This window comes from Geotrypetes seraphini, chromosome 12 (assembly GCF_902459505.1).
Source record: "Geotrypetes seraphini chromosome 12, aGeoSer1.1, whole genome shotgun sequence".
Classification (NCBI taxonomy): Eukaryota; Metazoa; Chordata; class Amphibia; order Gymnophiona; family Dermophiidae; genus Geotrypetes; species Geotrypetes seraphini.
The window spans coordinates 78,344,150-78,367,164 of record NC_047095.1 but is presented as its reverse complement, the minus strand read 5'-3'; the positions used below and the strand labels follow the sequence as shown (position 1 = coordinate 78,367,164).

The 23,015-nt window shown below is 41.8% G+C and overlaps 1 protein-coding gene across 2 annotated transcripts in view; it reads right to left on the bottom strand.

Annotated features, from left to right (window-relative positions):
- EBNA1BP2 (EBNA1 binding protein 2) overlaps nt 1-23,015 on the bottom strand; it is a 201,046-nt gene that overhangs the window by 62,578 nt on the left and 115,453 nt on the right. For both annotated transcript variants that reach the window (XM_033916176.1, XM_033916177.1), the window contains exon 7: nt 16,013-16,088. In XM_033916176.1, coding sequence (XP_033772067.1) covers nt 16,013-16,088 — 76 coding nt within the window. The remainder of the gene's footprint in view (nt 1-16,012; nt 16,089-23,015) is intronic.

Sequence of the window (23,015 nt, the reverse complement as noted above, 5' to 3'; positions counted from 1 at the left end):
TTCTGGAATGTATTTGAAGAAATTGGGCATAGCACTGACCCAATATTTGAGATATGATGTAAAGACAAAGTTGTAGTTTAAAATTCTATTTGTCATCATAGAATTTTGATACAGCCGACTACCAAAATTGTCCATGATCCTTCCCTCTCGGCCAGGTGGGACTGTGGCATAGACCTTGGCCAGATTGGTTCTTTTCAACGAAGACTCGATGAGAAGGGATTGATGGGATAGTCGAGACTTTTCGAATCCCTTACAGTGGATCATTTTATATAGAGATTCCAGTTTTGCACAGCAGGAACGGAATATGGTGGATCAAGATTTCTTTTGAAAGTTTGAGTGAAAATGCCATTCATGGGTAATTTTAATGAATCCTTAGGAGGATTAGGTATACCCAGTTCTTTCAAATACTCTTTAGAGTATTTTGAATCAGACTCCAAAGTGATGTTAAAGTCTTTACTCATTTGGCCTAGAAATTTGGTAAAGGACACCGAAGAAGAAGAGGGATGGTCCTGTTGAAGCAAAGGTGAAAGAGAGCCCCTCAAAGTACCTCGCATAGCCGAGAAAGAAGGTGAAGCTTCTCTGGAGTATTGATACCTGCGGACTAAATCCATAGGCAAAGAAGCACAGGAAAGACCACTTCTGGAGTGAGCCGGAGAAGCAGAATGTTTCCATTTGGAAGAACCAGCTGGCGAAGAAACCCTTATAGGAAATAACTTGACTGACGAGAATGCTGTGGTTCTGCAGTAGATTTCCTCGAGAAAGAAGTTGGTTGTCTCGAGAAGTCTCGATGCCTCGAGAAACAAGGTCTGTCTTGAGAAGAAGACCTGTGCCTCGATGAATGTCTCGAGAGATGGTATGGAGATGAGCTGTGCCTCTGAGAACGAGGTGGTGAACTGGAATCCAGCCTCGATGAAGAATGTCGAGGAGTCCTCGCCCTGTGCCTCAAAGAAGGCAATGCCTTATGCTTAGAGGTAGGGATGGAAGTTGGAGATCGAAGTCGAGACACTGATAAGGATTCAGCTTCCTGTGCAGATGTATCTTGAGGCACTTTCAAAGACTCAACTCCTTGCATAGAGTGTGTAGATCACGGGTCTCAAAGTCCCTCCTTGAGGGCCGCAATCCAGTCAGGTTTTCAGGATTTCCTCAATGAATATGCATGATATATATGTGCATGCACTGCTTTCAATGCATATTCATTGGGGAAATCCTGAAATCCCGACTGGATTGCAGCCCTCAAGGAGGGACTTTGAGATCCCTGGTGTAGATTGATCTCGAGGCACTCTTAAGGACTCGACTCCTTGTATAGAGTGTATTATTTTTGCTGGAGGCACTCTCAAGGAATCAACTCCTTGTATTACTGCCGAGTGCTCAGGCTGGCCTGCAGGCAGCAGGGTCAAGGCAGGAGTTAATTTGGCAAGCATGTTACCAAACTCCTGGTGTAGAATAACTTCCAACATACTCTGCAAAGCTGGCACCAAGACCACTGGATCTGGTACTTTTGGTGCGGCTATGGACTCTGAGGAAGATGACCCCGAGGAAGAGTGGTGCCTCGATTTTGAGACAAGTTTTCTGGATAACCTCGGACTCACCTGTTCTAAAGGTTGCATTTCCTTAGGGGTTGGCTTAGCTATCTTACCTGAGGGAGACACCGAGGAAAACGGCGCCTCAGGGGAAGATTTAGCTGATTTCCCCGAAGACGAAGACTTCCCCATCGAGGAAGGTTTGATCAAGGTTGAGGTCGAAGGTTTTGAACCCGTAGACGACTTTGCGGGAGTTGAGGTCGGAATTAGGGCTAAGGCCTTAGGTAAAGGCCGATCCATTGCCCCAAATATTTTTTCAATTTGAAATCGACAACGTTTAAGGGCTCGATTTTGAAGTGTAGCACAGCGGGTGCACGACTCCAGATGATGGTCAGGTCCTAAACATTGTACATACCACTTGTTTGGGTCAGTGATGGAGATCGCACGCTGACACTGGCTACACTTCTTGAACCTTGTCACCAGCTGGTACATGGAATGGAACACAGCTGCTGCGAAATTGAAGCCTGCAGGCCGAAGCCGCGAAGTAGGCTCTGCCGTGACACGAAGAAAAGAACAAACAAAACTTCTTTTTTTAAAAAAAATTAAAATGAAACGCGCAAATAAACACAGCGACCCTGTAAGAAAGAAACATGAGACACAGTGAGAGAAGGCACGAGTAGAACTAACTCTTGCGCAGAGCCTTGAAACAAGGGCTTCTCAGCTCCGCAGAAAACTTAGAACTGAGGAGACGCTGAGGAGAAGTGCACCCTACGTCGAGCGGGAAAGTACTCGCGCATGTTCAGTTCGGCAGTCACAAACTTTCTAAAGTTCTTCAAGCAAGTCTGCTTGCGAGACTGTCTGCATCGGGGCTCCATGGATGACGTCACCTACATGCTGTCTGCTTGTCCTGGGATAACATAGCTATCAACCTTGTAATCTCCCTGGGAATGTCCAGGCTAATTTCTTGTAAACCACCTAGTATTGAATGGTATTGGCGGGATAGAAGACATCAATGTAATATAATGCAATATAAAGAGGACAATGTGCTTTTATTTTTGTGGGCAAGCAGTGTAGGAAAAAAGGTTGGGAATGACTAATGACTGGTTAAGGTAGAACTTTAATAGATCTTTAGAAAGGAACTTCAGATGGCTGTGTAGAACTCTTCTGATAGTAAATAAAACTTAGAGTAAGGTGGATCAGTCTGTAGGGTTTGGGTCTGCTGATTTTCATACTGTTAATCACTGCTTACTCCTTGATACACTGTCCTCACTTGGATTCTATAAATCTGTTCTCTCCTGGTTTGCCTCCCATCTTTCTCATCGCACCTTTAGTGTATGTGATAGTAGGTCCTCCTCTGCTGCTATCCCACTAGCACAGTGGTCTCAAACTCGTGGCTCGGGGGCCACATGCAGCCCGCCAGGTACTATTTTGAGGCCCTCAGTATGATTATCATAATCACAAAAGTAAACTAAAACAGTTTCTTGATCATATGTCTCTTTAGCTATAAATGGCAATATTATTATTAAGACTTAGCCAAAAGGAAAGATTTATAAACTATAAAGAGTTTTACCTCATGCAAAATTGTCATTTCTTTAATAAGACATTAACTATTTTTTCTGAGGCCCAAGTACCTACAAATCCAAAATGTGGCCCTGCCAAGGGTTTGAATTTGAGACCACTGTGCTAGCAGTTGGTGTACCCCAGGGCTCTGTCTTAGACCTCTTCTCTCTACATCTTTTCCCTTGGTGCCCTGATCTCCTCTCATGGTTTCCATCATTGCCTATATGCTGATGATTCCCAGATCTCTCTACACCTGAGATTTCATCTAAAACCCAAGAAAAAGTCTCAACTTGTCTGGCTGATATTGCTGCCTGGATGTTGCGACGCCACCTGAAACTAAACATGTCCAAGACTGAACTGCTTCTCTTTCCTCCTAAACCATCTGCTCGTCTCCCTCCATTCTCTATCTCTGTAAATAATACTACCATCATTCCTGTCTCCTCTGCTTGTAACCTTGGAGTCATCTTCAACATTTTTTACCTACCTAGAAAGAAAATGGAGAAAAACTAACCTAGATCACATGAAAACCGCCTGGAAAAAAATTAACAAACAATACAAATTACAACTAAAGAACAAGAGAAAAATACACTACACCAACCTAATAGGCACAGAAACCCAAGATACCAAAAATTTATTCCAAATATTAAAAGACCTAACAGACACCAAACCCTACATGACCACAAACAATACCCCCCTTCAACCACCCTCTTAGCAGAACATTTCAAGAACAAATAATAAATGCCAGAGCTACCCTCAATTGTACCCCATCCCACATAATTGAATTCACTATTCATCCCACAGAAAAAGAATCAACTGCAGCAGACAGAACATGGTCCCAATTCCCCAACAAACAATGGTCAGAACTCAAACTATACAAAAAGTACAGCCACGCATATTGTGACCTCAACCACTGCCCATCAAATCTCCTAACAACCTCCAGTACAAAATTCCATACTCTACTTCTACAATGGTTACAAACCATGCTCACAGAAGGCCTTTTCCCAACTGACCTCAGCAAAATCATCATTGCCCCGATCCATAAAGACCCAAAAGGACCAACAGACCAACCATCTAACTACAGACCCATTGCTTCAATACCCCTATATGTCAAACTAACAGAAGGACTAGTCGCCAAACTCCTCATCAACTATCTAGAAGACCATAACATATTTCACCCCACGCAATCTGGCTTCAGAACCAACTTCAGCACAGAGACATTACTAGGCTCCCTTATGGACACAGCCAGACAACATCTCAGCACAGGAAAAAAAATGCTGCTCATACAACTGGACCTGACCGCAGCATTTGACCTGGTACACCATAACATCCTACTGCAAATTCTGAACACAACAGGTATCTTAGACAAAGTATACTCCTGGTTTGAAGGCTTCCTAAAATCCAGAACATACAGAGTAAAATCGGATAAAGTAAAATCTTAACTTTGGTCCAACCCCAGCGGAGTACCACAAGGATCCACACTATCCCCTACCCTCTTCAACCTATGCACTGCCTCTCTTGAGACATACCTGGACAATCTAGGCATAACCTCCTATAGTTACACAGACGACATTACCATTCTCATACCTTTTGATCATCCAAAGAACGCCATGAAAGATACACTACACTGAACACTGGAAGCAGTAGTGACCTGGATGAAAGTTCACAAACTGAAACTCAACCCAGACAAAACTAAATTCATCCTCCTCGAAAATAAAAGTCCCAAACAAAACCAATATAGAAATCAACTCAATCAATTACCCCATTCAAACCACCCTAAAACTACTGAGAATGACTACAGACAGATGCTGCTCCATGCAACCACAAATAAACAAAACAATACAGAAATCTTTTGCAGTTATGAGAAACCTAAGACAAGTCCAAAAATTCTTCGAAAGAACACAATTCCAGCTCATAGTTCAATCCCTAATCCTAGGTCTACTGGATTACTGCAACATCCTCTACCTCCCCTGCCCTGCAACAATGACTAAACAACTAAAGACAATCCAAAATACAGCTCTGAGACTCATCTACTCATTGAGGAAAATGACCATATTACAGAAGCATACATCAACTCACACTGACTACCAATTCAAGAAAGAATACTATTTAAATTCTACTGAATGCTATTTAAATCTTTAAATGGAGATGGCCCAACCTACCTGAACAACCGCCTTATCCAAACCACCTCAACCAGACAGAAAAACACCTCCCCCATTCACACACCCTTCAATCAAAGAAATTAAACGGGAAAACTATACGGTGGCCTCCTAGCCACTCAAGCAGCAAAATTAGATAACCAAATCTCCAAGCTACTGATAACCACCCCAGACTACAAAATGTTCAGAAAAGAAATATAAACTATACTCTTCAAGAAATCCCTGAACATCACAATTACCTCCCTTCTTCCCACCTTCTTCCTGCCTCACAGATACTACTTGTTCTACTCCTTACCTCCTCTAGAAATCACCAATGATCTTCCATTGTAACCTACCGTTTATAACTCTTTTGTAATCCGCCTTGAACTGCAAGGTAATGGTGGAATAGAAATCTATAATGTAATGCAATGTACATCCAACAGACTTCTAAAGCCTGTCGCTTCTATCTTTACAACATCATCAAAATTCGCCCCTTCCTCTCTGAGTACACTACCTGGACCCTTGTCCACACTCTTGTAAACTCACACTTAGATCTCACTACTCTCCTCAAATCATTTCACTGGTTCCCTATCCGCCTTCACATACAGTTCAAATTCCTATTACTAACCTACAAGTGTGTTCATTTTGCAGCCCCTCAATATCTCTCCTCTCCTGACTCTCCTTATACAACTCCCTGAGAACTCTGTTCCTCAGACAAATTGCTTTTATTTGTACACTTCTCCTTCACTTCCAATTCCAGACTTCAATCCTTTCAGCTCATTGTCCCCTATGCCTGGAATAAACTACCCGATTCCATCTGCCACGCCCTTTCCCTTGTTCAAAAGCAGGCTGAAAACCCACCTTTTTAAGACTGCTTTCAACCCTACTCCCCTCTGTTCACCACTCTAGCCAGCAGTTTAACTATCCCCTCTAACTGTAACCCTTACCCAAGCATCCTGTTTGTCTGTCTTGTTTAGATTGTAAGTTCATTCAAGCAGAGACTGCTGCCAAAAATAAGACCTTCCAGATCAGGTAATTCAAAGTGGCAGGTTATCTTTTGGTTCAAAAGGAGCTTTCATCAGCTGGGTATAAGGTCTCATGCTACAGTGGGACGCCTTATGGGAGGTTTCAAATTAGCAAAAATCAACTAAAGGCTTTACAAAGAGGATCTGATTACTATGGAATAATGAGGAAGCTGCTGCTTCTCAAATCCCAGAGCCTTCTGGACACTGTACAGAGTTGAATTTTATTTATTTATTCAATTCATTTTCTATCCTGTTTTCCCCAAACAGCTCAGAACAGATTACAGGTTAACATACATAATATACAATTAACAGGCTACAATTTGTCATAAGAACTTAAGAATAGCCTTACTGGCTAAGACCATTGGTCCATCAAACCCAGTAGCCTGTTCTTACAGTGGCCAATCCAGGTCACTAGTACCTGGCCAAAACCCAAACAGTAGCAACATTCCATGCTACTGATCCAGGGCAAGCAGTGGCTTCCCCAATGTCTTTCTCAATAACAGACTATGGACTTTTCTCCAGGAAATTGTCCAGATCTTTCTTAAAACCAGCTACGCTATTCGCTCTTACCACAACCTCTGGCAATGCATTCCAAAGCTTAACTATTCTCTGAGTGAAAAAATATTTCCTCTTATTGGTTTTAAAAGTATGTCCCTGCAGTTTCATCTAGTGTCCCCTAGTCTTTGTAATTTTTGACGGACTGAAAAATCGATCCACTTGTACCCGTTCTACTCCACTCAGGATTTTGTAGACTTAAATCATTTCTCCCCTCAGTCTTCTCTTTTCCAAGCTGAAGAGCCCTAACTTTTTTAGTCTTTCCTCATACGATAGGAGTTCCATCCCCTTTATCATCTTAGTTGCTCTTTGAACCTTTTGTAGTGCCACTATATCTTTCTTGAGATAAGATCAGCTGGTTTCAACACAGCAGGAAAGAGGGGCCACTCTAACGCTGTCCTCTAGTGCCAAGACACTTGAGAAGGAGCACGCTAGGCTCTGAGGGAACTGTGTTTTCTTTCCTCCGGGTGAGACTGCAGTTCGGCAGTGCTCAGAGTCCTGACATCCAGCTCTCCCACAGAGCTTTTTTTTTTCCCCCAAAATTCCTGCACAGACCTATTTTCTTTCATCTCTCCTAACTGCTGCTCTTCCTGAGGATTCTATCAGCTGATTTCAACACAGCAGGAAAGAGGGGCCACTCTAACGCTGTCCTCTAGTGCCAAGTCACTTGAGAAGGAGCACACCAGGCTCTGAGGGAATTGAGTTTCCCTGCACAGACCTTTTTTTTCTGTTACAATCTGCATCTCATATATTTCTGCACCTATTGCCTGCTAAAACAATCACTGATTACTTCATGTACAACCTGCTACAACCTGTATAGCTGCATTTACAACCTGCTACTACTTATTTTTAACCTACCACCGCATGTTACTTGTTACCACAACCTGTCACCACTTGTTATAAGTATAACCGCATGTAAAACCATCTACTGCATATCTTAGCCTGACACTGCATATATAGCCTGCACTACTCCTCTACTGTTATCGCATGTTCATCGCATGTCTAGCTCTACCACCACTTACGTAGCCTGCTCTGCCCATCACTACTACCTCTTATACAGCCTAGCCCCTCCTCAGCCTGCATCTTACTAGCATCATTAATCTCTCCCACCTCCTGCCTGACAAGCTCTGCCCAAACCCTCTCTCACTATCTCTCCTCGCTCCCACCATGAAGCCACCCTCCTGGCTCCTCCTTCTACTTCTCTGCTCTTTCACCAATACTTCCCACTGCCAAATATCTCTCCCCCCCAACCTCCCCGACTCCACAGTCTCAAACAACACCTGCCCAGGCCTCAGAATCCCCACACTAGTACACACTAGAACTCATCACAACAAAAAACACAGAGGAAGAAACCACTCCTCCTTAAAGCCTGTCCCTCCAGCCAACCTACCCAACCTCACCTCTGTCTCTCTCACCCCGGTCCCCACACTCTACTGTAACGCCAGATCAGTCCGCAACAAGACCCAAATAATAAAAGACCTACTCGATGATTCCGATCCGGGTTTCGTGTGCATCACAGAATCATGGATCGGAAAAGACGATACTTTCACACAAAACGAACTCTGCCCCCCTGGCTACCACAGCCTCTTCTCACCCAGAATCAACCGGAAAGGAGGAGGCCTGGCTCTGCTTTACAAATCATTCTTCAATGTTCAGCTCCTTGAAAAGGGCAGCCATACCTCTCTAGAATTCTTACTAGCTTCAGTTAAAGACGAACTCCAACCCCACCCACTAGGCATCTTGCTTCTCTACCGCCCTCCTATCCCCTGGAATAAATCCTCTGAACTTGTCCTAGAGACTATAACAAGAGTCTTCCTAAAATTCCAGAGACTACTGATCATAGGAGATATTAACCTCCACCTTGACGATAACACCAGCATGGACTCAACTGAATTCAAAGACTTCCTCACCTCCCTTGGCTTCACCACTCCTCCACCCACACCTACCCATGATAAAGGACATACACTAGACATCATCAGCTTCCTCGACCTGACTGAGCACAAAACTTCTGCCGAAGAGGCCCGCTGGGACCTTGTCCCGTGGTCTGACCACCTTCTAGGCTCTTTCTGCCTCCCCATCTTCATGTCTCATCTAGGTACTCCACCCCGGCCCACAAAATCTATCACCTACCGCAAAAAAATCACGAGCGAATTGTTCTGGACCCAATTTCTTAACCAACTTCCCCCTTCTCCTAAACACACAGACCCAGAGTCCAACTGGCATAATTGGGTTACCCTTTCCGGGACTACCTACCACGCTCTGGCCCCTTTATCTACAAAATCTATCTCCCACTCCCACAAAGCCCCCTGGTACCTTCCATATCACAGGGAACTAAAACAGAATTGTCGAGCCCTGGAACGGAAATGGAAAAAATCGAAATCCCCCTCAGACAAACCAATCCTGGCGAGACAACATCAAGTGCTATAACACAATACTAAAAAAAGCAAGAAAGAATTTCTATGGAGATAAAATCACCAGATCAAAAAAATCAAAATAGTACTCTGTTCTACATCTGGCGAAACTTAACCTCAAAAAACGACTCCACCTCTCCCCTCTCCCCTCCTTCCGCAAACGACTTAGCCAAATTTTTCAATGAAAAGATTTCCACCATAAGGAGCTCTTTCCCCTCAGCAGTCTCTTACAATTCTCTTCCTCCCAATGACTCAAACCCTATCCCAGCGGATAGATCCTGGACAACATTTGAACCCATATCTGAACCCCAGATCTCTAAACTCTGCCTCAGACTGAAATCCTGCAAATGCATTTTAGATCCTTTCCCATCCCACCTTTATGAAAACATTCCTGCACAGGCCATCTCCTCCCTTACGAGACTCATTAACTCTGCTCTACTATCAGGCTTGTTCTCCACAAAAATGGGCCACATTGCCTTGTCACCTATTCTGAAAAAAGCCGATCTCAACCCCTCCCTACCATCAAACTACCGTCCCATAGCAAATATCCCTCTACTTACCAAACTTCTAGAAACCATAGTTGCTACCCAGCTCTCTTCCTATCTCGAGAGATTCTCCATTCTTCACCCCTACCAACATGGCTTCAGACCCTGCTTTAGCACTGAATCCCTCCTAGTTTCCCTAATTTCAAAGGTACAACAACTACACTCACATAACAAATTCGCTGTCCTACTACAATTCGATCTTTCCGCTGCTTTTGATGTCGTCCATCATGTCATACTACTTTACCAACTTTCCGAGATTGGAATCGACTCCACCGTCCTAATGTGGTTCTCAAACTTCTTACGCTCCCGTTCCTACACCGTCAACACAAATGGCACCATGTCCACTCCTTGGACTCCATCTTGCGGTGTCCCTCAAGGATCACCCCTTTCCCCTATTCTCTTTAACATCTACATGTCCTCCCTGAAACTCTTTCAACTATACCCCCTGGAAACAATCTACACTTATGCAGATGACATCCTTGTTCTCCTTGAGACTGACCAGAAACTCACCAACCTCCACGAAAACATTACAGCTTGCATAATGAGACTCCGTGCCTGGTCCCTCTCGGTACAGATGAAACTAAACGAATCTAAAACAAAACTACTCTGGCTCGGCCCAAAATTCGAACACCTGCCCACACTTTTCGCACTACCCACAGGCGATACACTACAGCTCGAGTTCTCATGCAAGGTCCTTGGTATCACTATCGATTCCTCTCTCTCCCTCAATGACCACCTCAACTCCTTGGCAAAATCATGCTTTTTCAGCCTTCACATGCTGAGGAAAGCTAGATCCTACTTCAGCCAACAACACTTTGCCATCCTTGTCCAATCCATCATCCTCTCCAAACTAGATTACTGCAACGCCATCTACTTAAATCTATCAAAAAAAAGTATTCTAAGACTCCAGCTAATCCAGAATACTGCAGCCAAACTGATCTTCTCAAAACGCAAGTCTGACCATGCCTCCCCACTCCTTGCCAAACTTCACTGGCTCCCAATAATCTCCAGAATCCATTTCAAATGTTCCTGCCTGGCTTTCAAGATCATTCACGGAATCCTGCCTCCTCTTATCCCACTGTCTTTCAACTCCTCCAGTCCCGACTCCTCCAGAATTGCCCAAAGGCTTAAACTAGCCTTCCCCTCTCCACGCGGCATCCACTATTCAGGCAAACTGGGAAAATCCCTTCTCTTCAAAATCACAGGCCTTTGGAACGACCTCACCACCCCGCTGTGGAACCTGAGCTCCCTTCAGTTATTCTGCAAACAACTGAAAACCTGGCTTTTCAGCAAATTGTAGCTCTATCCTTCCCCCCTTTCTCTCCCCCCTTCTACACATAAGTTCATGTAATCCTTTTTCTTCTTCTCTACCCACTATTTTAAGTTCTTGTAAACCGTGTCGAGCTCCATTCTCATGGAGATGATGCGGTATATAAACTTAAGGTTTAGATTAGATTAGATTAGATAAGGAGTGTGATCAAACAGGGTTCATTAAACAAAGATATATAGGAGATAACCTGCGTCTCTTTCATCATATTAACGCTTATGCTAAAACAATGTCAGACCCCGTAATTGGTCTAGCTATTAATGCCAAAAAAGCATTTGACCGGGTGGAGTAGTCTTTTCTTTTCCGTGTCCTGAAGTGGTATAACTTTGGCTCATTTTTCACGGATTGGATAGAAATGCTATATCGCCAACCCACAGCTCGTATTCTAATTAATAACTCTCTATCCAATAAATTTTCACTTCACAGAGGTACATGACAAGACTGCCCTCTCTCACCATCGTTATTTAATTTAGTGTTGGAGCCCTTCCTGTCAGCTATCCGACAATGCCCCTTAATCAAAGGCATCCCCTCCTCTAATAGAGACTTCAAATTAGCAGCTTATGCCGATGATGTTTTACTCTTTCTTAGGAACCCTCTAGTCTCTCTTCCTCACCTTATTCAAATTGTCACTCAATATTCTCTCCTCTCTGGTTATTCTGTTAATTGGGAGAAATCAGAGATCTTCCCTCTGAACGATAATATTCTTCCCTCAGATCTAGCTCACTTTTCCTTCTCATGGTCGCATGAAGCTGTGAAATACTTGGGGATCTTAATACATAAAGATCTGATATATGCTCAAGATCTTAATATATCCAAAGTCAAAAATATAGTTCTAAATACTACATCTCGATGGTCTCTACTTTTTCTATCCTGGTGGGGTAGAATAACAGCCATCAAAATGACTTTGGCCCCTCAAATCAATTACATTCTCTCTATGCTTCCTCTTCTATGCCGGAAGTCATTTTTTCAATGGCTAAATAGGAAGCTATCTGAATTCATTTGGAACAAGAAAAAACCTCGAATTGCTCTCGCCAAGCTGAAAGCCTCTAAGATTAATGGTGGTCTTAACTTTCTGGATTTTTATCATTATTATATTGCTTCACTAGCTAAATATGGTGCTTACTGGCTCACTGACTCCCTCTTCCAAGATCCTCCTGCCTGGTTTGAAATGGAGAGCTTTTTATGCATGCCTTTACACACCTCCTGCCTACTAACAGTGTCAATACCCAGACACTTGAGAAGGTACTCTTTGTTGAGTTCAACGCAGCATGCTCTTCATCTTCTAGATAAATTGGCTGAGATCTCAGTTTATGATAGTCCACTCATGTCCCTTTGGAATAACCCTAAAATTCAAAACCATGGCAAATCCCTTTCATGGAAACGATGGCAGGGGGCGGGTCTATGGTTTGCCCATCAATTGTCTACTCCAAATATGTCTGTTCCTTTTGATATTATTTGCTCTACATATTCGCTGCCTCCTTCTGTTTATTCACAATGGCTCTCACTCACTGAAACACTGTCTTCTGTGCATATACGTTTTGACTTCATGACTTCCACTCATACTATTCGTCATTGGTCTATACTGTCTCTACTTAAAGGCAAGGCGATATCTCTTTTCTACAGTATTTTAAGAGATCATTCCTTCACTTTTACATCCCAATCTATGAAACACTGGGAAACTATACTCACTATTCCGCTTTCTGACATTGATTGGGAACTTTCTGGTCTTCAACAAATCGTCCACTTTTATCTTCTAGAGTCTCACAATCAATGTTCTTTATTATGTGGCATGCAGTATGGACTCCATTTCGCATGTGGAAAGCCAATTTAAAACAAGACTCTGTTTGCTGGAACTGTTTAAAAGATGTAGGAACTCTCGACCACATGCTTTTTCACTGTACACAGGTCCGATCCTTTTGGACTCGCATTTGGAGCACCATAAAATCTATTACTAACTGCTCAGAAGAGATCTCTATGGACATTGTAATCCTTCGCTCTCAACATCCCTGCTTTGCACAATCAAATTGTCCTCCTAAACTCATTGATACCATGTTTGTGACTGCTCTCATGCACATTCTGAAAAACTGGAAATCATCTTCGTTATTAGACTATACTTTTTGGTGGAACTCTCTGTATATGTACCATAGATTTGAATCATATGCATATGAGAAAAAAATTACATCCAGAACCCTCACGAACTTGAAGTTTAACAAATCACCTTGGTCATTCCTAGATACCTATGTACGTTCTGCTTCGTAGACACTCCTGTCTTCCTTTTCTTTAATTTCCTTTTCTTTATTTTTCTTTCATCTTTCTCCCTTTTTCTGTTGTTCTCCCTCACTTTCTTCTTATATTCTCTTCACATGCAGTTCTAATAGTAGGAACCTTTCTCACTGCTATGTTCCTCTATAGTTAAATATAGATTTATATGCTCTTTATACAGAAAGCTTTATTTTGACTTCATGTATTTGAACTGCTTCCTGTATTTTCTAAAAATACTCAATAAAAAACTATTGAACTAAAAAAAAAAAAAGGAGTGTGATTGCAGTAGCCCAGCTAGCCCATTCCACAGCAGCATATTCAGATCTTGAAGAGCAGGGGCCTGTATAGAAACATAGAAATAGACGGCAGATAAGGGCCACGGCCCATCAAGTCTGCCCACTCCAGTGATCCTCCCTATCTATCTTTGCGGATAGATCTCACATGTCTATCCCATCTGGCCTTAAAATCCGCCACACTGGTGGCCTCAATAACCTGAAGTGGAAGACTATTCCAGCGATCAACCACCCTTTCAGTGAAGAAGAACTTCCTAGTGTCACTGTGCAGTTTCCCGCCCCTGATTTTCCATGAATGCCCCCTTGTTGCTGCGGGACCCTTGAAGAAGAAGATGTCTTCTTCCACCTTGATGCGGCCCGTGAGATATTTGAATGTCTCGATCATATCTCCCCTCTCTCGACGCTCGAGTGAGTAGAGCTGCAAATTCCCCAACCGCTCCTCGTACGGGAGCTCCCTGAGTCCCGAGACCATCCTGGTGGCCATCCTCTGGACCGATTCCAGTCTCAGCACATCCTTGCGGTAATGCGGCCTCCAGAATTGCACACAGTACTCCAGGTGCGGTCTCACCATGGATCTATACAGTGGCATAATGACTTCAGGTTTACGGCTGACGAAACTCCTTGCTTTGGATGAAGCTTGCTCCACTTGGTTTGCAGACTTCATGTCTTCCCTGACAATCACCCCCAAGTCTCTTTCTGCTTCAGTTCTTGTCAGGATCTCGCCATTTAGGGTGTAGATCTTGCATGGATTTTGGCTTCCCAGGTGCATGACTTTGCATTTTTTGGCATTGAAACTGAGTTGCCAGGACCTAGACCAGTGCTCCAGCAGAAGTAAGTCATGCACCATATCGTCTGTCATTGCTTTTTTGTCTGTTGTGCTTTTGCTCACTACATTGCACAGTTTGGCATCATCGGCGAACAATGTTATTCTACCTCGGAGCCCTTCTGTCAGGTCTCTTATATAGATGTTGAACAAGATCGGGCCCAGGACGGAGCCCTGTGGCACTCCACTTATCACCTCCGACATCTCGGAGGGGGTGCCATTCACCATCACCCTCTGAAGCCTACCTCCAAGCCAGTTCCCATGGTGTGCTGGCTGCTGCAGAGATAGCGCTAGTGTGGTTGGCAACTGGTCGTTGCTTCTTCACGGGAGATGTTTGTTTTGCAGCAGCATTGGAAAGGGAACAGTATTTGATCTTCTTAGCTTTCTTATGTGGGTCCCCCAACATCGGCAGCACTGAAGTAGCTAAGTTAGATCTGGATGTTGAATTTGACGGCCCTGGAGTAGGGCTACGAAGAGGAGCATCCAAGCTAGTGTTGGCCATTCTCAACATTACTTCAAAACAGACCTGAAAGTATAAATATTATAGGGATAATAATCCTGACAGAAAAGCCGCCAACAAGAGGTTCCTCAGAGAGGAGGTGGCTAGTAGGCTGAGGTCTAAAAGCACACCTTTCAGTTATACTGGCAAATAAAATGGAAAATAAATTTAATATGGGAAGACACAAAACACGCAGCTTATACACACAGAAAATAAACGCTTATAATATATGCATGTTAAAAATGCATATGATACACACTGAAAGGCGTGTGAAAAGAAAACCAAAAGATGACTTCTCTGCTGTGTGGAAAACAAAGAACTGATGGTCCTGTGCGCTAGCAGCAGGTGGGAAGGCACCCATGCATGTGTGGTACAGAATTCTTTTTATTTCTTAAAATGACAGTTCACATTGGACAGTCTGTGCCAGGTTCCGTGGATGACGTCACCCACATGTGAGAATATGCTGCCTGCTTGTCCTGGGATAATATACATTCTCAGAACCATCTCTTTTTATCCCACAGTGAGACAAAGTCCAGTTGTCAGACACACACATGCAGCAATATTTGCTATGCAGTGAATCATGCAACAGCTCCTCTTTCTAAATGCAGTGCTGTAGAAAGTATTAGCAGTTCCTACGTGCCATTAGGGAGAATAATTGAATCTCCATCTTTCCAAATCTCTTCCCTCTTCATAACTCTCCATCAAATGTTTCTGCTTTCTCTGCAGTCTCTCCTTACAACACATTTCTCAAGGACAGTACAGAGAAAGGCTCTCGCAATCTCTTATCACCACAAAGAAAGATATAGGGAATGTGCATCCATTACTCCCTACCCTTCTTAATGAATTAACTTCCTTACCCAAAGCCAAGTTACCCATCTCCAGGAGGGACATTTTACGTCGGTTCTAGATTTCTGACAACTCCATCTTGATGCATTATGGGACTTTCAAAGCAATTTCAATGGTTTAAAATCAGAGACTAAAATTACCACACTGCTTTAGGATTTTAAGATCAAAAGGTTTTCCTGTTGGAACTGGGTAACTTGTCATCACTTCTTACCTTGCTGGTATTTTTTGATAGCACTCATCATTGTCGACTTCTCCTTCTGTCTTTTCTGCAGTACTTCAATTTGCACCTACATAAAGTACCAGAGAGACACAATATAAAAACTATGGAATTAGAATGAAACCTGTCCTTACCTCCTCTATGCCATAGTGCAACTCATACATTAGGTAAGCTCATCTTAGACTTCTCCATGTTTAAATCTTCCCACTCATCCATAAATATATATCTCAATGTCATATTAAGGTCCATCAAGCCCTACATTCCATCTCCGACCAGGGCTGTGGAATCAGTACCTAAAACCTTCAACTCCGACTCCACCTCCTTTAATTATGGTACTGTATTTCCACTTCAACTCTGACTCCTTTATTTATATATCCATCCAGGTGTTGTTCTATATGCAAGGTGTGGCTTCTTGGGATTTTGGTTTATGTTTATTATTTGTGATCAACTATTATGGATTTGACATTTGTGTTCTGTGTATGTGATCAAGATATTCTGTTAGCATTAATTTTTTATACAGTATTTTGTAGTAATTTGGCTTGCTCAGTTGTCTCAATAGTGGAGAAGATATTTGTGATGAGGAAGGGAGACAGGAGTTTTGTTGATTTTGTTCTGTATTTGTGATTTATAAAATGACAGTTGTACAGAATATTGTATGATATATACTTTAATAAAATGATTTCAATATAAAATCATAATTATTCAAGGTTTGTGCGGATGGGATCAGATAAGAGTTTGCGAGGATGGAGCAGGTACGGGGACAAGCTTTGTCCCCATGTCCATTCACTAGGTTCCACTTTCACTAATATAAATATCGTAAAATATATTACATTTTATAATCATCAAAAACTTGATATCAAAATATATTCTAAAAGTAAAATATATCCTGAAAAATGGGTTAATCAAATTATTATATGTGAAATAAGAAATTTAAGCATTATAATCTTTGCATAACATACAATTTAACTCTATTAGGATTCGGAGTTGGCACATTCCAACTCTGACTCCACAGCCCAGTCTCTTAGAGTGGCCTATTTGGGTCAAAAGTAGCTCATTCCTAGGGGTAAATGTCGTGTGACCATATGGCTCCAGAAAAAAAGGGACGGATTGAGACATCTGGGTTTTACTTCCATTGAAAGCAACCAAGATGTCTCAATCTGTTTTCCTTACTTCCATTGCTTTCAATGGAAGTAAAACCCAGATGTCTCAATCCGTCCCCTTTTTTCTGGAGCCATATGGTCACACTATATCTTTCCCATGTCTACCTAATAGCTCTTTCCTCTAAGTCAGGGATGGCACTGAATTTTATGTTGCCTGTGAGACCATGGGAAGTATACATAGTATACGTCGCACACAATTATCATTAACCAGAGTTTTGTTATTGGTGGAACTATTGAAGGATACAACAGGACAGTTTTAACAACTGCTTGGGAAGTCAGAAGTCATTCTGTTAATTTATGCTCATTCCACCATCACATTGTGTTTTGTTGGCAGTGAACTGTATATGGTGTGCTTGTTGCAGTTTTCTGGGTTTTGCCATGTCTGGCAAAACCCAGAAAACTGTCATCATGTAGTGGCTTTCTTCAGAGTAATCTGTGAAATCTGCAGTTTGTCTTTATATATAGTGGCTCCTCAAACCCGATTGGTTGGGGCTTGAGGTGATTAGATTGTAAGTTCTACTGAGCAGTGACGGTCTCTTGTATGTTTAATGTACAGTGCTGCATACATCTAGTAGCGTTATAGAAATGATTAGTAGCAGTAGTAGTAATGAGGCAGGAAATTGGTCTTTTAACCAAATAGTAGAATTTTCTTCTGACCAGCCTTTCTGCTCAGAAAATCTGCTGTATCCACCCTACCTTTTGTTTTATCCATACTGTAATTTGTGCAAAAACCAGACTGAGAATCGTGTAGAATGTTGAACTTCTCTAAGTATTTCATGAGATCAAGGTTAACTAGATCTTCCATAAGTTTGAGGAAAAGTGGTATGTTGGCAATGGGTCTGTAGTGGGCAGCCGAAGAGACTGGCTCCTTGGAGTTTTTAATAATAGGAGTCCCACCAGAAAGTAGCCTATTCTCTGGGGTACCCGATGGTGTTGATAGCGCTGAAGTGTATCCTGATTAAGTGGTTGGACATGGAGGCCCCTGACTATTCTTTCTGGCACTGTCGCCTGATCACACTTTTGATGTGTGAGCGTAGAGGAGTGCCGGATATTTCATCTTCACTTGGAAGGGCCTTTCAGCGTACTTGGGAACCCTTTGGAATACGATGACATCGGCGGCTCGTAGCCGCTTATTGAACTGTTAACCATGTTGCCTTGGTTATGTTTGTTGATTTCATGTCCCTGGCTGCCTGTGTTATATAGTCTTCTTTTGCATACCTTTCTTTGTTTGGGATAGTGGGAGGACTAGGGAGTGTGGGGTGGTGGTGGGGATTTGGTGGTGGCAGGGGGGTGTTCTCTTTGGTAAATATCTGAGCTATTCTCGCTGTATCATTCTGTACTTTTGTGCTGTTGTTCTTGAGCTCAATAAAATATATTTGACAATCAATTTTTATCACGTGTAGGCAATAATCACAGCTCTAATTAACAAATTTACTGATAAATATTTATGTGAAAAACTCAGACCCTGAACTCATGAACTGGTGACAACACCAACTGAGGTTCAATAGGGGACCATCATTGTTTCCACTGTCCCCTGATACCATCCATATTGAAACAATAAATACAGCGAGGAACTTATCTGATACAGATGGTATTGCGCTGGTGTAGAACCCCAGAGGCGTTAAAGTGACTCATGCGGCTAAAAACAATTCCTATGTTGATTGTAGATAATTTCACTCTAATGACCCTGTCCCCCCGACTCGAGTTTCAAGTCTTCTTCAGGGGAGGACACTGATAATCCAAAACAAAAATAACTTTTAGAAAATTTTTTTTCAATATAACCTGTTACTAGGGTCCTAGGGATATAAATATCTCCCATTCAAATCCACCAATCTTATTCTTAATCTAAACACTGAATTAAATACCTGTTAGTGGCACAGAACATCAGAGAGGCATCAAAACCAGGGCTGATTGACTGAAGATGTGGAGAGAACCCCCAGATTGGCTAATTTATTCGAATCCAACCGGAAATGACGGAACCTCAGCCTGGAAGAGGAAGCTCACCCATACCGGCACTGTTAAGTCAATAGCCATTCGATTTCGTGATTTAGCCCACGCTGTATCAGATAAGTTTCTCGCTGTATTTATTGTTTCAATATGGATGGTATCAGGGGACAGTGGAAACAATGATGGTCCCCTATTGAACCTCAGTTGGTGTTGTCACCAGTTCCCGGGTTCAGGGTCTGAGTTTTTCACATAAATATTTATCAGTAAATTTGTTAATTAGAGCTGTGATTATTGCCTACACGTGTTACGTTATTATCACAGAAGAATATAGATTTTCTCTCCCTTATTGGTGAATAATCAATTTTTATCAACACAATTAATATACAACAGTGGAACCTTGGTTTATGAGCATAATTCGTTCCAGAAGTATGCTCATAAACCAAATTGCTCGTATATCAAAGCGAGTTTCCCCATAGGAAGTAAGGGAAACTTGCTTTGATCCGTTCCATCTCGTCTCACCCCCCCGAGGCTACCAGCGCTGCTCCATTCCCCACCCCCTTGAGGCCACTGATGCTGCTTCATAACCCCCCTCCCGCGATCTGGCATCCCTCTGCGAACCGGCATCCTCCCCCCCCGCTCACGTTGCCCCCCTCCCCCGCGATTCTACATTCCCGAGCACCAAAACCAAATCCCTTACCCTGATTGGGCACCGGCACCAGCACCAACGCATAGGACATGCCGGTGCCCGAAGATACTCCCTCTTCTGGGCTGGGAGGTGCATCAAAGGTGCATTTGCGCATGCTCAAGGCCTTCTGGTCTTGCTCTCTCCGAGATTCTGAATGTTAGTGGCATGGTAATCGTCAGAGACATGTATAATTGTTAAGATGCATGTGTAATTGTTAAGAAGCATGTGTAACTGTAGAAGCATGTGTAATTATTAGATGCCAAACCCACTTGGGTCATCTTAAGAACTATATCAATCCGTCTAATAACCACACAAACTATAAATCGAGAATTCTAGGGAAACCAATACAGTTTTCGCGACAGGAAGAAACACACTACCCTGCAAACATGAATCTCCTACTGATCTTATTAATTTATCTGATAAGCGGTAGGATCAAAGATGTTAACTCACTCTATCCACAATTACAATCTATCCACTACCCTGATCTATCAATCATGCACATCATCAACCCACAAGAAGACATAATAAATCACATTAATGTTATCTCAAATAAAATAAGACATCGACGAACCCTTAAAAAAAGAATAAGGGAAGTAAAACCTATCAAAACCACTACCTCTACCAAACTTATCACATCCGCATCTATTCCCTGTGCACATCTTAATACTAGATCTGTCAGGAATAAAGCTTTCCTAATTAAAGATTGTATAATCAGCAAGCAAATAGCCTGCCTCTTTCTAACCGAAACATGGCTATTGTCTGCAGATGATCCAATAATAATTGATCTCCTACCAGATAACTTTAAAATCCTTACGCTAAACCGCGAGGGAAAAAAAAGGAGGATTAGCAATTATTCTTAAAGAAGGATTTGAGTTCGAACTATTGGATTCCAAAGTGACCAACCAACTAGAAATTTTAGCCTGTAAAATCAGTAACAATCAACTAGAAGAATCCCTATTTTGCATATTATTCTATGTCCCACCAAAAAGCTGGCCAAAAGCCAGAGAACTTCTGTGTAGATTGTCCTACATAATTCAATAGGCCCTTCCTACAATATCATTGCAGGAGACATAAACATACATCTAGATGAAGAGGACAATACAGACATGAAAGAGTTTAAAAGCTTTCTATCCCTACTTAACTACAACCTCCCTGTACCCACACAAACACATGAAAAAGGCCATCATTTAGATGTGGTAGCCATGTCCACAAAGGAAATCCTAAACCCTGTTATTTTTCTACCTGAAGGCACCTGGTGTCACGACATCTGGTCTGACCATTTTACCTACTATTTCAAGTTAATCTGGTCTCATCGAAAATCTAAAACACGGGGGCGTGGCTTGGACACGCAGCTGAATGGACGGGTGAATGACTAGCTCTGTGCTCACAGGATCTACTAACGGATTTTTAAGCTATTAATAATTAATTTTTGCTTACTAGTACGGTGGTATTGATATCATAATATGGCAGCGAGTAAGCAAGTTAAACAACAAAAAGGGGAAATGTCGGCTTCAACTTCAGGCGATGCTAAGCATTCAAAACCAGAGCCGGCGACTCCGTCGAAGGTGTCATTGCCAAAGGAAGATTATACAGACTATGACTTGTTTGAGGAACTTAGTTAAATAAAAGAAATTGTTTCTAAAAATTCAAAAACTCTGCAAGAAGTAAAGGAGGATGTTGGTAGCCTTAACAAAAGAATAGAATTAATGGAGTCAAAGATGGATCAGATAGAAAAAAGAACGGAGCTGAATGAAAATATGATACAGCAAAGTAAAGTTGATAAGAAAATAATTGATAATCTATCAAAGGACTTGGAAGACTGTATTAATAGAAGCAAAAGGAACAATTTGAGGATCATTGGGATTCCTGAGGGAGTGGAAAAAAATGATTCAATTGCATTTTTAGAAAATTTCCTTCCCAAGATTCTGCCCTTAAAAACGAAATTTCCACTTGAATTTGAAAGGGCTCATAGAATCCCTGCAAAAAGATCTAATCAACAACAGGGTCCACGTCCTATAATATTTTGACTGTTAAGGTATCAGCAGGTGATGGAAATTATTAAACTTGCAAAGGATAATAAAAATCTCAAGTGTCAGGACTCCAGAATACACATAGTCCCTGATTTTTCCAGGAACACTGCTTATAAGAGGAAACAGCTGTTGGACTTGCGCCCGAAACTTAGATCTCTAGGGGCAAGATATGGATTGATGTACCCTGCTACAATGAAGGTAACATATGGTAATAAAACCTTTAATTTTGAAGATCCGGTAAAATTACAAGAATTCCTGGAGAACTGTGAATAGCCGATGGCTTCATAAGGCATTTTATAAAGCCAAAACTGATGTTTTATTATTTTGTTTTATGGAAACATAAAATAAGTTTATATTTTTTATTTTTGTATTTGTTTTGATGACTGAAGTTATTCCTAGAATGGATTTAGTTTATTTATGGAACACATTTGAATTAACGGAAAACTGTCTGCATCAGAATATAGTGATTAGAGTGTTCACGATGTATGCAAATTTCTCTGATGACTCATAAGGAAAAGGAATTTCCTGCTTTGATGTTCGTCTACTGCAAGTCAGCCGAGTTTTCATATAACCATTAGAGGGCAGTGTCATTAAAACGGTGGAGTATGTAAGAAGACTCTGAGTGTGCGTGGTCAGAACCTTAAGAGGAAAGCTTCAGCGTAACTGCGACATCCATGTTAATATATTCGGTATACATACGCTAATTGAACAGTGAATACTAAAGTAAAGCTTTTAAGGAAAAGAACAGTAATTTAAAGGCTGAAGAATGAATTTTGTGAAGGAAATGGATAGCGATGCAATATCGTTACACTATGGGTTCCGGATATGACTGAGATTGAATTTATGCTGTGCCTAAAGTCCTGGATTTATTATATCATCAAGGAATAGGAAGTAACTTTTAAAGAATTTCGAGATTTTAAACTCAAAAAGTAGTCATGCCATTGAAAGGCTTTCACTTCTTCAATTATACGGTGCCTAGTGTGAATGTTATACAATAGATTTCATCGAAAGATTAGAACTTGTATCAGAAACTTTCTCGGATGAATGTAATTCAGATTGATTGTATAAAAAGTTGTCTTTCATTTCTAGGAAGAAAAGTACTTCTCATTGAAGCAAAGCTTGTCTATTCAATTTTGGAAACAGTTATATCTATTTTACAGATGCTTTGTCTAACA